At 46.1% G+C, this 14695-nt stretch overlaps 1 protein-coding gene across 1 annotated transcript; it reads right to left on the bottom strand.

Annotated features, from left to right (window-relative positions):
* Window positions 1-95: 95 nt before the first annotated feature.
* On the bottom strand, window positions 96-9247 carry LOC141955976 (solute carrier family 25 member 36-like). The gene is made up of 7 exons (XM_074895755.1): window positions 9140-9247; window positions 3581-3757; window positions 3056-3133; window positions 2633-2733; window positions 2022-2088; window positions 1554-1837; window positions 96-1454 (listed from the first exon to the last, which is right to left on the bottom strand). The coding sequence occupies exons 1-7, from the start codon at window positions 9235-9237 to the stop codon at window positions 1255-1257; spliced, it is 1005 nt and encodes a 334-aa protein (XP_074751856.1). The 5' UTR covers window positions 9238-9247; the 3' UTR covers window positions 96-1254.
* Window positions 9248-14695: the final 5448 nt, after the last annotated feature.

Below are 14695 nucleotides of genomic sequence, written 5' to 3'. Positions count from 1 at the left end.
GTGGATTTTAAAATAAATGGATTTCAAATAAAATGTTCAGGGCTTCTGCAGTTTTTCACAACAACCAGGGAAAGAAAGAGTCAGTGTAGCCTCTAATGTGAGACAGGAGATTGTCCAGAGCATGTATTTACTGAAATTACTGCCTCATGTAGGGGAAGGGTTACATTTTTTAGTGTGTGTTGGAACAAGAAAAACACATCACCCCTAACCCTACACCCACCTTTTTGAGAGTCAAAATACTCTTTGTAAACACACAGTGTAGCCTTCCCCAGGACATGGGGCAGAAGCACCCCAGCCTGTCACAGACAAGTGTAACACATGCAGCACACTGAATTCTCGATTACAGAAAAAGAAGTAAGTCTCTTTCCATACACTTAGTGTATCATCAATAGAAACAGGCCAAGCCCTCAGCTTCATCCATCTTTTCGTATGATCCACTTTCTTTATCAGCATAACAGTATTTTTCACACCAGGGATGCCAGCTTGTAGAACAGCCTCAGCACTTCTAAGGAGATCTCCTCCTCTTTCTAGAGGGGATGGAAAAACAGATACTGGCAAAGCACGGCTGTGAGCCCAGTCCCATGAGTTGTTAGGGTAGTGCTTCACAGCAGGCTGTGCTTCTTCCCTTGATGTAACTGGTCTGATTATTCAGACCCTGCAAGACAAAAAAAGGCTGTCAGCTGCCTAACATGTCTCAGGGCAATGGCTGCAACATGTTAAGGACCCAAAACAAGATTCTGCAATAGGACATTTGCTGACAGCCAAGGTTGAGAAACCCCTGTTGGCAGGAAGGCAGCACAGTAGGTGAGAGTGGAAGAGACCCTCTGGGGGTGTGAAATGCCTCAGCACAAGATCTCTGCTTGCTGCAGTTCTCTCAGATGTCTCAGATCTAGCCTGTCTTTACGTACAACTGTGCCCATGTATGGTTGTTACTGGGTCCAAAAGTAGTGAATATGCTGGAGGATAAGATATCTACGTTTTCTTCTTTGTCTCCTTCCCAGTAAGTTCCATGCCCTTATTTCATACAGGGAGCTTATAGCAGGCACTGTCAAACAAGTGCCCTGACATCTTGAAGCACCGGAATAATTCAAGTCTCTGGAAAGCCTACATTGTGCACACGGGAGCCAAAAACTTTGCACAAAATAGTCTTATGTCCTGAGAACGCTATGCCTGACCAGTTCTGATATGCAGTAAAAAGCACCACCTCTCACTGGATGGAAAAAGACCGAGTCTCAGCCAGGTGCTACAGTGTGCTTACAAGGTGGAAGAGGCTAGATGTACGATGAGTTCATAGGTAGCCATCATGATAGCTGTGTTTGGAATCTGGCGGATCAAGTGAGCCAGGAGCCCTCGGTACAAAGCCAAGGGTCCCTCTTCACGGACCACAAGCTGCAGTGTCTGTATAAAGGAACGGTATCGTGACCCTTCTTCTCGCAACCGTGTCCGAATGACCTCTGGAGAGACAAGAAGGGAAGTGGTGTTAGCAGACTGATCCTACAGGCACAGCATCTCCCATTAAGGGGCACAGAAGCAAGGAGAGCGGACCCACTCACCATGTGGATATGCGATGCACGAAGCGCATGTTTTGGAGACAGCAGCAGCTCCCATTAGTCCAAAGAAATCGTGGCTGTTTGTTGACAGTGTGAGGGGTGGGGAGAGGGAATGATGGCTGTTCCTCAGCTGCTGTTTCAGCGCTTCATAGATGACAAAGTGGATGATGGTCTCTGACACTCCAGCGTAGGAGGCGGTGATACCACGGTAAAACCCACGAAGGCCTTCAGTGCGGTAGACGTGCACAGCACACTGGAGAGCGTTGCTGGCCATCTCCCCCTTTGCCCTGTGAAGAGGAGGTGGGTGAGAACGGCACACTGCCCTACCGACCTAAAATGCTGTCATGAACACAACTGTATGACTCTTCCCCAGCACACCTTGAAGACCTACATTCTGGACTTAGGATAGTAAGTCACGGACCCCAACTCAACCCCACGCCCAAAACCAGTCCTGATTTGACATGGAATTACCTGGCTTCCAGCTGCATCCTGGTTTTCACTAACCAGATAGGGTTGGTGAGTGTGGAAGAGGTAATGCCTGGAGAACAGAAGAAAAAGACAGCCATGAGCACCAGGATCACCCTGACAGTTTGTGAAGAGGCACTGATCTATCAGCTCTCTGAATTCTGCTTGACAAGCTGCAGGCATTTGCAGTTTGAGACTGTCTGGTGGTAATTAGCTCCTCTGCCATCGACGATATAACCCTGCTACAGGCCCTGGTGCTACAAAGGGGCAGGAAACAATGGGCTAAACTTGCAAGAGTGGAAGATTTTGTTAGAGAAATGATCTTGTGTATGGTCTACATTAAACACTGCCTTCTCCCTCTCACAGCTGAATGGAGCTCTTTTCCTGATCGCAGCTGAAGGGGTAAAGACTAGATCCACGACTTAAAGAGATGAGTGTAAGAAGAACAAAGAATGAGAAAACATTTTGGTTACCCAAGGAACTCACTGTTCCAGGTGAGAAGGGAGAAAACTTCAAAAGAGAGAGTAGGACTGATGGGAACAGCAAAAGGGAAGGAATGAAACCCATTTACACGTACAGACAGCCCTTGGCTCTGATCTGTAACAGAAGAGGCTCACCTGCACAGGCTGCTGATAGCATGTGTACTTTCTTGGACTCTGGTACAAGGACAGCATTGAGCCTCTCCTTAACACCAGAATAGGCAGCAAAATATATAGCCCTGTTTGGAAAGAAATACTGAATAGGTTATGGTTCACCTATGAGGAGCAGAGGCAGCACTGCTGTGGGGTCTCACTCCAACTTCTCTTATTCCCAGCACAGGTCTGTCTAATGTGACATCAGATACCATTTATACTAGACCCACAGCAATCATCTTATTTTACAACTATGATCAGAAGGTCCAGAAAATGTCTGTGTGAAGGGGTCCTGTGGCACAATGAGCACAAGGTCCAGACTGCTTTCAGAATGTGGAGCAATAGCTATCACACAGGTCCTTAAAAAAAGTGTACAGCATGAGCTATCCTCAAGAGAGCAGCACTCACCGGGAAGGAGCCACACCAACAAGGTTTGGACCCAGACCTCGGAACAGGGATCGCATACCTTCCTTCTCAAGGATGGCCCTGCAGAAGGGAAGGAAATGAACAGAGAAATCATCAGAATAACTAAGCTGGGGGCTCTCCTGTTCCTCCTTCTTCTTCAGTACTTCTTGTAGCATCCTCTCTTCACCTCCCATGTTACCCTTTTTCTGCCCTACTCTCATTTTCTCTCCAACCACTTCTCTCTCCTTCAGTAATTTCTTCCTATTCTTGCTGACACTATCACTCTGGGTCTGATCAAACCACTAGCCAAGAAATTTCTCACAGTCCCAGAAGCTGCCTTGTAGTCTCAAAGGACAGATCAGCTGTGAGAAGCAGATGTACCTGTGCTCTGATGAAACTTCCTACTGCACTTGTGGTTTCCAGAGCCTCAGCTACCACCTCTCTCTCCCCCCCACCCCTCTTTCTCCACCTGATGGCCAAACCTTGACCTCCCTGGTGCTAACACATGCACTGCCCTATCCTACTCACCTTAGCAACTTGAGCACTCCAGGAGATGGTGGGGTGGGGTTCATCAGCCTCACACTCATCCCTGGCAGCTGCACCTCTGAGAGGCACAGAGGCCGCAGTGTCAGCTGGGACGACTGCAGACGTGTCTTCACCACTTCCAAAGGGCAGGTCAGGATGGCTCCAGCTGTGCCACCACATCTAGGGCATGACAAGGGTATAACAGTGCATGTAAGAATAACCCCAGGGCAATAATTCTGACCCTGCTCGTCCACAACCTCTCCCCTCTAGGAGAGGAGGTTAGGTTCCCCAGCCTGCGTCACACATGACCTCCCCCTCTGACACTGATTAACATAATAAACGGCTTAGCTTGGGATATCTCCTGGCAGCCTCACTCTGAAACCTCACTCATTATTTGAGACAAACAGTCCCAAGTCCATAAGGACTCAGCAGTCCCTCAGCTCAAAGCTGCTGATCTTTGCATTCAGAATTTCCCAGAGCAAACATTTCTGCTGCTCAACGTTGCTGCAATGCCTTCTGCTGAGATCACCGGGCAACGTGCCTCACACCTCCCCACAGCAGCACCGGCTTAGAGAGGGACAGCACAAAATTCTCCCACCCCTCAGCCTGTCTGGGTCTTCAACCATAACACATTCAGCCCCACATTTGCAAGGCCCTGTAAGCAAGATTCTGTATTTTCTGCCAACGGCCAGGCTCACCCCCGGCCTGACTTATTTAATGAAAGAAGACCCTGACTTTCAGCACACAGAAGCTATTTTTGGAACTCATGAACCATCACCATGAATCAGTCTAGCCACACCTCAGGAATGCTGAAAGGACACATATCCCCTCTTCCCCTTTCTGCTGCCCAGGGACAAGTCAGAACCAACATGTCAGTTCTCAGTTTCTGCCCCTTCAGATCTTTTGGCTGACAACTCTGTTCTTCTAGAGAATGCTCAGTACCTGAAAGATTGTTTTGAGATTAATTTACATGGAATAGCCACGCAAGAGGCTTTGACAAACAGACAGTGGCTGATAACCTGCTACAGCCAAACTTGCTTTGTTTCACAGGAGATGGAAGCTTAAAAAATGCTCACTCTGCCCCAAAGAAAGAAAAGCCAGCCAAAGAACTACAAGCTATCAGGGAAGAATCAAGTATTACATATGATGGTATAGGACAGCAAACAGCTAGAATTCTGAGGAATTACTTTGAAAACGTCTATATAGCTCAGCATACACATACAGTGCTCTCACAGCCTTTGCTACCAGGGCTTTATTTATTATTGCCTGCAGGTTGGGGTGGGGGGGCAGGGAAGGAGATCTGGATGCCCGTTGCAGTGAAGTCCAGGAGTTGAAAATCTGGCAGCTAGTTATGCAGCTAATGATGCCAGCAACTAGCAACTAGTTATGCTACTCCATCACACTCATGCTGCTTTGTCAAGCCCTTTGCAAATCTACACAGTGGTGATGACCTGCAGAGTAGCCGATCAGCAGCAATATCCCTCAGGAGATATGACAAGGGGTGAGAGTCTTGGATCAGGTGGAACATGACCAAAGAACTTAGCTTGGGCTCAGAAGACAACACAAAGCAAAGCAGTAAATGTCCTGGCTCAGGTTCTCTGAATGAACAAGCTGATCAAGTACAGACACCATGACAGTCTACGCAGCGATCCAGGAGCCGCATAAGGGTGGGCCTCCTTTCAAAAAAGCCATGTTGATTCTTCCCATGTAGACCATAATCATTCAGGGGTCCAACAGTCCTGTACTTGACCATAGTTTCTACTAATTTGCCTGATACAGGCTTCAGACTTACATGTCTGTTGTTTCCTTGACCAGAAGTGAAGTTTCCAGTTCAGGAGAAGACTGAGTACAGTGGTGACAGATCAAGATGTCCAAGAAGTCTGAATAGAGCAGTTTCAACTTCTAATCTAAAATCTGCACAAACACTACAACAGGACAACATTTAGAGAAGCAACTGCTTGGTATCCTAAAGACTTTTCTATCTGACAGTGCATAAGGAGGCACAACTTTATGTCATGTTTTCATAATAGCTCATTTCTTCAGGAAGTCCCTACCATGGTCAGGATATGAATTTGAACCCACGTTTCCAGTATACTTAAAAGTATCCTGAGTTCAAGTTCCTCAAGCTACTGATATGTATAGATAATAAAGAAGAAGTTTAAAAGCAATAATAAGAGTTAAAGGAATTGTTACTCCTGGTAGTCATTTAATCAGCAATAAGAGAGTCTGAGAGCTACTATGACTCAATGGTGAGACTAAGGAGGATTTTTCAGGGAGCAAGGAACACTGACTAAATAAAGCTAAGAAAATAAGGTGTACTGGTTGTTCAAAACTAGAAGAAATGTCAACTCATGTCATCACACGCTACATGACAATACAGCTGCTTAAAATGTATGAAAAGCATAGGTCTCCAAAATTCTTCTGTTTTAGGAGAAATGGAAAATTATGTACTCTCATCACAAAGAGATGAACTATTTTTCACTCCAATACTAATGAAGGCAAAATTGAACAAAATCTAGTGGGAACAAACATTTTAAAATCAGCAGGCACAAAAAAAACCCATGGCCATGGATATTAAAAATAGCTGACTGGGGAGACTTCATATCTACAGGTTTAAACACTTAAGAAATGTTAGAAGACTGGGGAAATATACTAGTCTAGAAGAGTTCTAAACTCCACCAGGACTGAAAAAAAAAAAAAAAAAAGTGTATTTGTAGTAATTTATGCTGCTGAGATTATACAGTTATACGACCTGTGATTCATGCTAGAAGACAATTACGGAATCAGATCACTATAGACTTAAAAGACACTTTGTACTCATCAGTGCTGGGGGGGAAGGATAGCTACATTGTTGGGTTTTTAAATGGAACTTACTGAACAAAAGCTGGATTCACAAAAGCAACTACAAAGATGTAACATACTTCAGTTTTGCAAGAAGCAAGCTTGATATCTCACGAAAACACACACAGAGCCTTAGCACTCTGTCTACAGGATAGATGCTAAATGGATTAAAATCAGACCACAAAATCTCAAAAAAGAAGAAAAAAAAATTATCAGCCCCACTCTTTCCCTGCCCTGAAACCAGATGTCAGTAAAGAATCAAACAACAGTTGTCCAGCAAGTCTAGGACAATCATTTCTAGACTAGACCTAACAATTTTCATTTTTTTCTGATGGGAGGTAGCATTTTACTCTTGATGAAATCCATGGGTGACAAAGATTGTCGCATTGAACAGAGCTGCAACGAGTGGCAAATAACAAAAAACCATATGAAACTGGGCAGTCACCAAGGGTCCTTATGCTGGGCTTAAATAGACAGGTTTAAACAAAGCCCCAAACCCTGAAGTCATTACCCTAGAAGCAGGAACAAAAGCAATTCCAGTAAAATACGCTGAAGAGAAGCAGCTGACAACCGTACAACATGTACTCCCAGAGCAAAGCGGTGGCAAAAAGAGATAACTGAAAAAGGCAGGTAATTTTACTTTAGAAAACAGTACTTGCCTCTAGATCCTGCTTTCACATTTTAAAAGGAAAACTAGAAAGTCTGAGGTGGCAGAAAAAACAGAAATACAAAAAACACCATTAACTTTTTTTCAGTTATCTGAAATGGGTAGAGAACATGCACAGATTTACTGGTAATTCACATTTTAGCCACTACTTAGGCTAGCCAAAAACTGAGATGACGTGAAGATCTTTATTTAAGAATAGCAATGCTAGGTCAGACAAATCTGCAGTTAAACCAGGATTCTGACTGGGACACTGGTGAATAAAGATCACCTACTGAAGAGAAGGAGAAATACTCATCTCCAGAACACTCCCAGCTTCCGGAAAGTTTCAGCTCAGGGATTTCCTCAGCCAGAAATATTCCATTGCATTTAATAGCCTTCAACACATTCTCTTTCATTGATCTTTTTAAAATGCTTTCCGGACACATGAAAAGCTTTTACCCTCTAATATCCTGTGGCCAGGAGTCCCACAGTTTAACTGCACACTGTGTTAAGAGCTATGTTCTTGCATTAGCTTTGAACAAACCTCTCAAGTTTCATTTGATGGTGCCCAGTTCTCATACTAGAAGATACAAGTGAAAAGCTGTTCCTTCATCAAGGAGATGTTTCATTGTATAACAATAATATTAACCATATAGGGCAGCAATAACCTAAACTTCTTATTTGTCTCTTATTCATCTCTTGGGTTTTAATTAATTGTAATTCAAGGATTACTACTTAATGGGGGCAGGATACGGACTGACTAAGGTCCCACTAGCAACGCTCTTTGACTAGCCAAACTCTCATAGATTTTCAGGAATCAAAGTGGAAAATGAGGATGAAGAAAACCTTAAGAAGAAAGCCAAGAAATATGAATAATTATATTAAGAAAGTCTAAGATGCAGTTTAAGGGATAAATTAATAAGAGAGTAACATACACAAGTAATGCTGGGAATAGAGAGGCCGAGTACATATCAAGAAAGATCAACATAGCACAATAATTGCATTAGCTGCAGAAAACTGGAAATTTACTAATTAAGAGCAATTAAATTATGTACTTTATTGCACAGGCTACACTGCAGACCTCACTGTCACACGGACTCCCAACAGGCTGGTGGAATTTGGAAAGGGATCAGGTGGCTGTCTAGGAAAGGGAGCTCTGCAGCGAACTCCAAAATACATTCTGCTTCAGAACATCATAAACTTTAAAGCTCACTGTTTTGATACATAAATGATAAATGTTTCTATAAGAGAGGAAAGGTGAAGTTCTGCAGGAGAAGCGACACTTCAAGTTCCGAGGCGCTGCTGGGGTCCATGCTCCAAAGTCGCCAGAATCCTGACTCGCCTGAATCAGCCGCACTATTTAAAGCTGGAGAAGACACGCAGGAGGAACCTCAGCCACGCGATGATGGCGAAGGGTTGGCTGCCCTCCCAAAGGCAAGCATGCTCCACCATCCGCTCCGCCGAAGAGGCCTCCCGCACCCCTCATTCCCCCCACCGACACGCCGCCTCCCCTTCGCCCCTCCCCGGTAAAGCTCAGGCTGGGTGAAACGCCGGGGGAAGGCGCCAGTGGCTCGCAGGGAGGCTCCGCTTCTCCCCAAAGGGCAGCTCCACACCTTCCCCACGGCGAGCAACCGCTGCGCCCGCGTCTGAACCCGGCACAGCCGAGGAAGCGCCGGCGATTACGGGGCGCAGGCAAGGCCTGGCGTGGGGCAGGGCCGGGGCTCCTGCTCCTCGGCTCTTGGGCAGCTGCCGGGGGACGGGCGGCCCCACAGCCCCCGCCGCAAAACGCGACCGCGGCCCGGGGCCGCCGCCACAGGCCTCGCTCCTGAGGGGCGGGCAGGCCGCGGTGAGGCCGGAAGGAGACTCCGGCCTGGCAGCTGGCAGGGGCGGAAGACGGAGTTGGACCCCCCGGGGAGAAGGCGCCGCAGCCGCGGGGCACGGCCGAGCCGGGGCGGGAGGACGGGCCGCGGGCCCGGCGAGGCCCCATGCCCAGGGCACCCTCGGGCCCACTCGCGGCCGCGCGTCCCCGGGGCAGAGGTCGGCGGGCCCCGTCCGCCCCACGCGGGGCCACTCACCCTCCGGCGAGCAGATGGAGCAGGGTGCTGTGCTGCGGCATGGCCGGCGCGCTGCGGGGCCACCCGCCGCCGCCGGCCCCGCCCGCCGCCCCGCGCATTGGCTGCCGGCCGGCCGCGGGAGGCGGCGGCGGCAGGGCCGGGCCGGAGGGGTGGTGGGGCGGGACCCTGCGGACCTGCCGCTGCGGAGGTCCTGCCCTCGGCCTCCCGCGCCGTGCGCTCTCCGGGCTGAAGCCAGGCCTCGCTCTTCCCGGGGTGCTCTCCCCGCTCCGTGCACTTGTAGAGCACACTTGACGTGTGCTAGTAACTGTGCTAAGCAGCCACAGGTACCGCACAAATGGGGGGAGTCACCAGGTTTTGAAGCTTGGTCGAACAAGACCTCGAAGCGTGGTCAAAATTACCTTGATTAGTGATAAGAAATTCATAAAGGATAGATTCTGATCTCCAAACCCTAGAAAATAAGCAGAACATCCTGAACCATGAAAGAGAATGTCTGGGACCGTGTTGAGGATGAGTTACTTGACAGCCTGGCAGAGTGACTCTTCAGTTAATGAACTTGACAATGAAACCAACTTCTGAGTGTGCTGAAAGTGAACTCCCTTCATTATCGTACCGAGAAACACACCCACAGCTCGGAAAGACCCCTGCCCAGGTTAAGACCCTTCCCCTGAGCACTGCACAGTAGTAGAAGCATTATGTGAGCTGTATTGTAATTGTATGTTAATCACTAACCAACCAGTATCTAATAGGTGTGTTTAGAAAAGCACTAACCCCTGATTTCTGGGTATAAAAGGAGCATGGAAACCTCCTGCTGGGGTGCTTGATTTGTGGAAAGGTCCACCAAGCACCCAGGCCTGAATAAATACAGTATCTCTCCTGAGCATGTTAAGATTCATTTATTCTGTTCTGGGCATGAATCTGCTTTTTGGATAACAGCTGCACAGCCACCACACCAGTGGCAGAGAGGATGGGCACACTACACGCCTTCCCATCCCCACTGTCCTCCACTGACCAAAGTGGTGTGTAAATGGTATGTTCATATACTGCACAAATAGGCATAATGTATCATTAAAACTATGTTACAGAGTCAGTAAATACATTGCACATATTTAAGAGCAGCAGTTCTGCCACAGTGTTGGTTCACTGCTCATCTTGGCTGAACTGCTGTTTTGCTGGTTAGGGATACCAATTAAACTCAGACACCAGAGTGAAAAGAGCAGGCATATTTTACTGAAAATAACTAAACAATATAACAGACTAATACGGAAAACATACAGTAAGACAGAATAGTGCACTCAAACAAACAGGAAAATACAGGGTAACGCATCAAATCATTACTACCAGAGAGAGAGAATAGTGGTTAAGAAAGATCCATCACCACTTGTACCCATTACCATCATCCAGACCCGCAGTCGCTGGAGAGCCCCGGTTACAGCAAGGATTTGGAGAACCTATCCCGGCAAGTAGGAAATCCTACGCGGTGCATCCACCTGTAGGTGAGGCTTCCAAAGTCACTGAAAGCATGTCCAGCCTTATATACCCAAAAATCAGCATGCCAGAATAGCTGGCACCTTTGTTTTAAGCAAAAATACCTAGTTTCAATCTCACATTATACTCCCCAGAACGTGGCCAGGGCTCAAGGAAGAAGCTAAGGGAATTTCCCTGCTTAGCTAGTTGATTTATGAGTAAGGTCACCCATCAGGTCACAAGGCCAGACAACTGTCTCTGTGGCCCTGTTATCTTGCCCCCCCACACAAAGAAAGATAAAGATATATTCAGGATAGACATGGTTTATGATGTTTAAACTACATCTTCTATACATATTTCACCAGTGACTACATACTGAGTTAGCAGTTTCGGCTCACAGCCTGTTGCTCAGGCTTCAATATTCAGGCTCAGGCTTTTACATCAGAATAGGTGGTTTGTTATAACTTAGTATAATACCTACTAGCACAATGGTTATCAGTTATAAAATGTACAGGATTCATCTATAGGTCAACCCTGGCTTGGGCTTATTGTCCAAGCCTTAGCACTTCAACTACAGACACAGGTACTTAATTGTTGCGCTAACAGTAACTGCAGCCACCCTGTAGAGTCGTAATGGCACACTGAGAACAGGAGGCTCTCCTAGTGCATGTGCACACATTCGTCTGTCTGACGAACTGCTATCTTATTATTTGCTTTGGGATCACTGAAATGTTGCAGCTGGCGGTAACAGGTTAAGTGCTTGCATTTAGCTGAAAAGTATGTGATGGTTTCAGATGAGCCATAAAAATGTCAACTCCTTTACAGTTCTTGTCCTTCTCCATGTGTGATTCCGGAGAGAGCAAACTGCCTTGAAAATCAGAGCTTATTTGTGTATAGTCTCTACAAGAATGGGAAAAGCACAAAGAGGGGTTTGCATGATGTGTTCTGCCTCCTGTGACACTGGGGTGCTAGAAACAAATTGTTTCCAGAATCAAATCCAATCTTCTCCTTTTCAAAAGAAATATGCTTCTCTGCAGCGTTCACTCCAGACTTCCTAGATACAGTTCATCTATCCCAAAACTGATATCTAGTGCTGTTTTAGACACTATTCTTTGGCAGTAAGTCTTTCTGACTGCTCCCCTTACAACTTTGAAATACATATGGCATGTACAGCCAGTTCTGTGCTAGCAAGTAGTATAGCTCAATGGGAGCAAAAGCACGCAGAAGTGGTAGAGTAGGGGCTGGAAATCCAACATCCACACCAAACGTGTTTGGAGAGCTTTACTTTGTATTATGTCTTCCCTGGTCCTGTGGAGTGCACACCAATTACTGGCTGAAACACATGAGGTGTGCTCCTACGTACGGCACACCTACTAGCTTAGTGCCACCTGAAGAGAATTTGCTTTGCACACCAAGACTGTTCTGCAGTACAAACCAAAGCCCAGCAAGCAGGGGTTGCTGGAAGATTCACTCTGAAAGCACACTTGACACATCCATTCAGGCACTGATGTGGAAGCATCCTACATCTGGCAGACAGCTGCATTAAGATGGCAACACTTAAAAAGACATTTACATAACCATTCCTACACATGAAGACAAAGGCCTCACATGCTATGTAACACCAGCACAGTATGTTCCACTCTGCCAGATGTCTGCCTTATGATACTGCTCCCTACTTGCCTGGAAGTTGTAGTCATCCAAGGACTGTAAGTGCACAAACCCTACCCTTTCAGAATGAAGCCCCTGGAATGACAAAGACTCACCCGCTACTACCAAATGCCAATCCTGTACACGGTCAGTGTGATCAAGGCTTAGCATGACGACTTGAAGAGAGAGACAGAGGGAGGAAGCTTTTGGGCAGAACCCTGAATTACTGTGAAGAACAGACAGAGAGTGCTCCTACCAAAAACAATAGACTGCATAAAGACATGGAGAAGGGGAGCATAGGCATTGAGAAAAGGCATGGGCAGAAATCCAGAAGCCATCAGAGACGGAGTAGTGAGGAAGTCAAGATGAAGCAGTTTTGATTTATAAACATTTGTATCAGGATCTTGGGGTATGCTCAAGGCACCAGCCTATGATAGTAGTCCAGCCTGGCCTACTGGTTCAGGAGAGGGATTCTGAAAGATTGCTTTGTAAAAAAGTCCCCACAGCCCCACTTCTTCAGTCTGAGCAGCAAGAACAGGCCCCATAGGGAATGCACCTTGGTGTCATTGCTGCTGCCTGCAGGGACAAGACGCACTAAAGAAAAAATTATCTTCTCTTCTTTTCTCCTTTTTCTTTTCTCCTGGGAAGACAATTTCTTTTCCCTGGCTCTTGGCTGCCTTCAGGCTCACCAAGACTCTTGCAAAGCAGTGCACATCACTGAACCAGTTCCAACATTAGGCAATCCTTCGATCCAAAAATGTCATCATATCATTTGTACCAGTCTGAAGACAGCCTGCAGGAGGCCTTCAGAAAGCATCTTCCACAGCTCAGTCACAGTTTGCTGTTGCCTAAGAATGAGGCACCCACCCCTCCACCTGTAGGTACAGAATGAGACCTGTCAGAGTGAGACTTTTTAGGTCTTAGACCCAGAGCAAAGGAGACAGAAGGAAATGTCATATGGAGCCATTTATCCCTTACAGTCCTGAAAGACTGTGATGCAACTAAAGGAATCAGAAGTGGCAGTGGTAGCAGAACATCTAGGACAGCCACAGATAGAGCTGTTGGTGGATAAATATCTGGCTGAAACCACAAATATTTGTGTTTGCAGGTAAAAAGCTGTCCTGGTTTTGGCTAGAATAAAGTTAATTTTCTTTCTAGTAGCTGATGTAGTGCTGTATTTTGGATTTAGGATGTGAGTAATGTTGAGAACACACTACTTAAGGTTTATACTAAATCAAGGACTTTTCAGCTTCTCATACTGCCCTGGCAGCAGAGGCTGGGAGTGCACAAGAAGCTGTGAGGGGACACAGCCAGGACAGCTGACCCAAATAAGCCAAAAGGATATTCCACATCATATGACGTCATGCACAGTATATAAAATGGGTGGGAGTTGGCTGGGAATCACTGTGGCTCAGGGACTGACTGGGCATCAGTCAGCAGGTGGTAAGTGACTGTATTATGCATCACTTGTTTCGTATATTCAACTATTGTTATTGTTTTCCCTTCCCTTTGTGTCCTCTTTAACTGTCTTTATCTCAACCCATGAGTTTTACCTTTTTTTTTTTCTTTTTTTGATTTTCCCCCATCCCACTTGGGGGGGGGGGGGGGGGGGAGGGGGCGGGAGCAATGGCTGTGTGGTGCTTAATTGCCACCTGAGTTAAACCACTACAACAGCAAAAGGTCTGCTCTAAAGCAAGCAGGAAAAGGAGCAAAGTCAATGGACCTTTGCATGAGAAGTGTAATTATTTTGGCAGTAAGGACTGAAATATCAGGGGGCCTCAATAACTCTCAGAGAGGTGAGAAAAGCAAATTGTACAGTTCCTGAAAAAGGCTATTCTAGGCTCTTCATTCTTCAGCCAGTCTGAGTTTGATGGTAGCCAGAACACTGCTGAAAGTCCTGGGCCTGATGTGGACCCGTGACAAAATGGAGTTCTCTGCTTAGCTATTCCCCATCCTAACTTTGTGAAATTAATTATTTATTTCCAAGTGCAGAACTCTGCATATGCTTTTATTAAATGGTGTTCTACTCTTTCATGTCACTTCTCACATTGATCAAGATGATCTGAATACTAATTTTTGTCTCCCAAATACATTGCAACCCCTCCCAGCTTAGTGTGGTCTGCAAATTTAATAGGCACATTTTCTAGTCCACTGTATAAATCACTGAAGAAACTATTAATAACACACTGAGATCTCTGCAGGACTCCTTCTTGATACTTTTCTCCAGATAGACAGCATACCATTGAAAACCAATCTTCTAACCAATTCTAATCAGCATCAGACTCTCCTGACAATGATGTCAGTAGGTCCAGTTTCTCATTTCCTAGCTTGTTTGTAAGACTGTCAGATGAAACAGAATAAAAATCCTTACTGAAGTCAAAATATATAACATCATAATATATAACATCTATTGTTACTTCATCCACAAGGTCTGTTAGTCTACTG

This window comes from Athene noctua, chromosome 1, assembly GCF_965140245.1.
Source record: "Athene noctua chromosome 1, bAthNoc1.hap1.1, whole genome shotgun sequence".
Lineage (NCBI taxonomy): Eukaryota > Metazoa > Chordata > Aves > Strigiformes > Strigidae > Athene > Athene noctua.
This window is presented reverse-complemented; position numbering and strand designations above follow the sequence as displayed.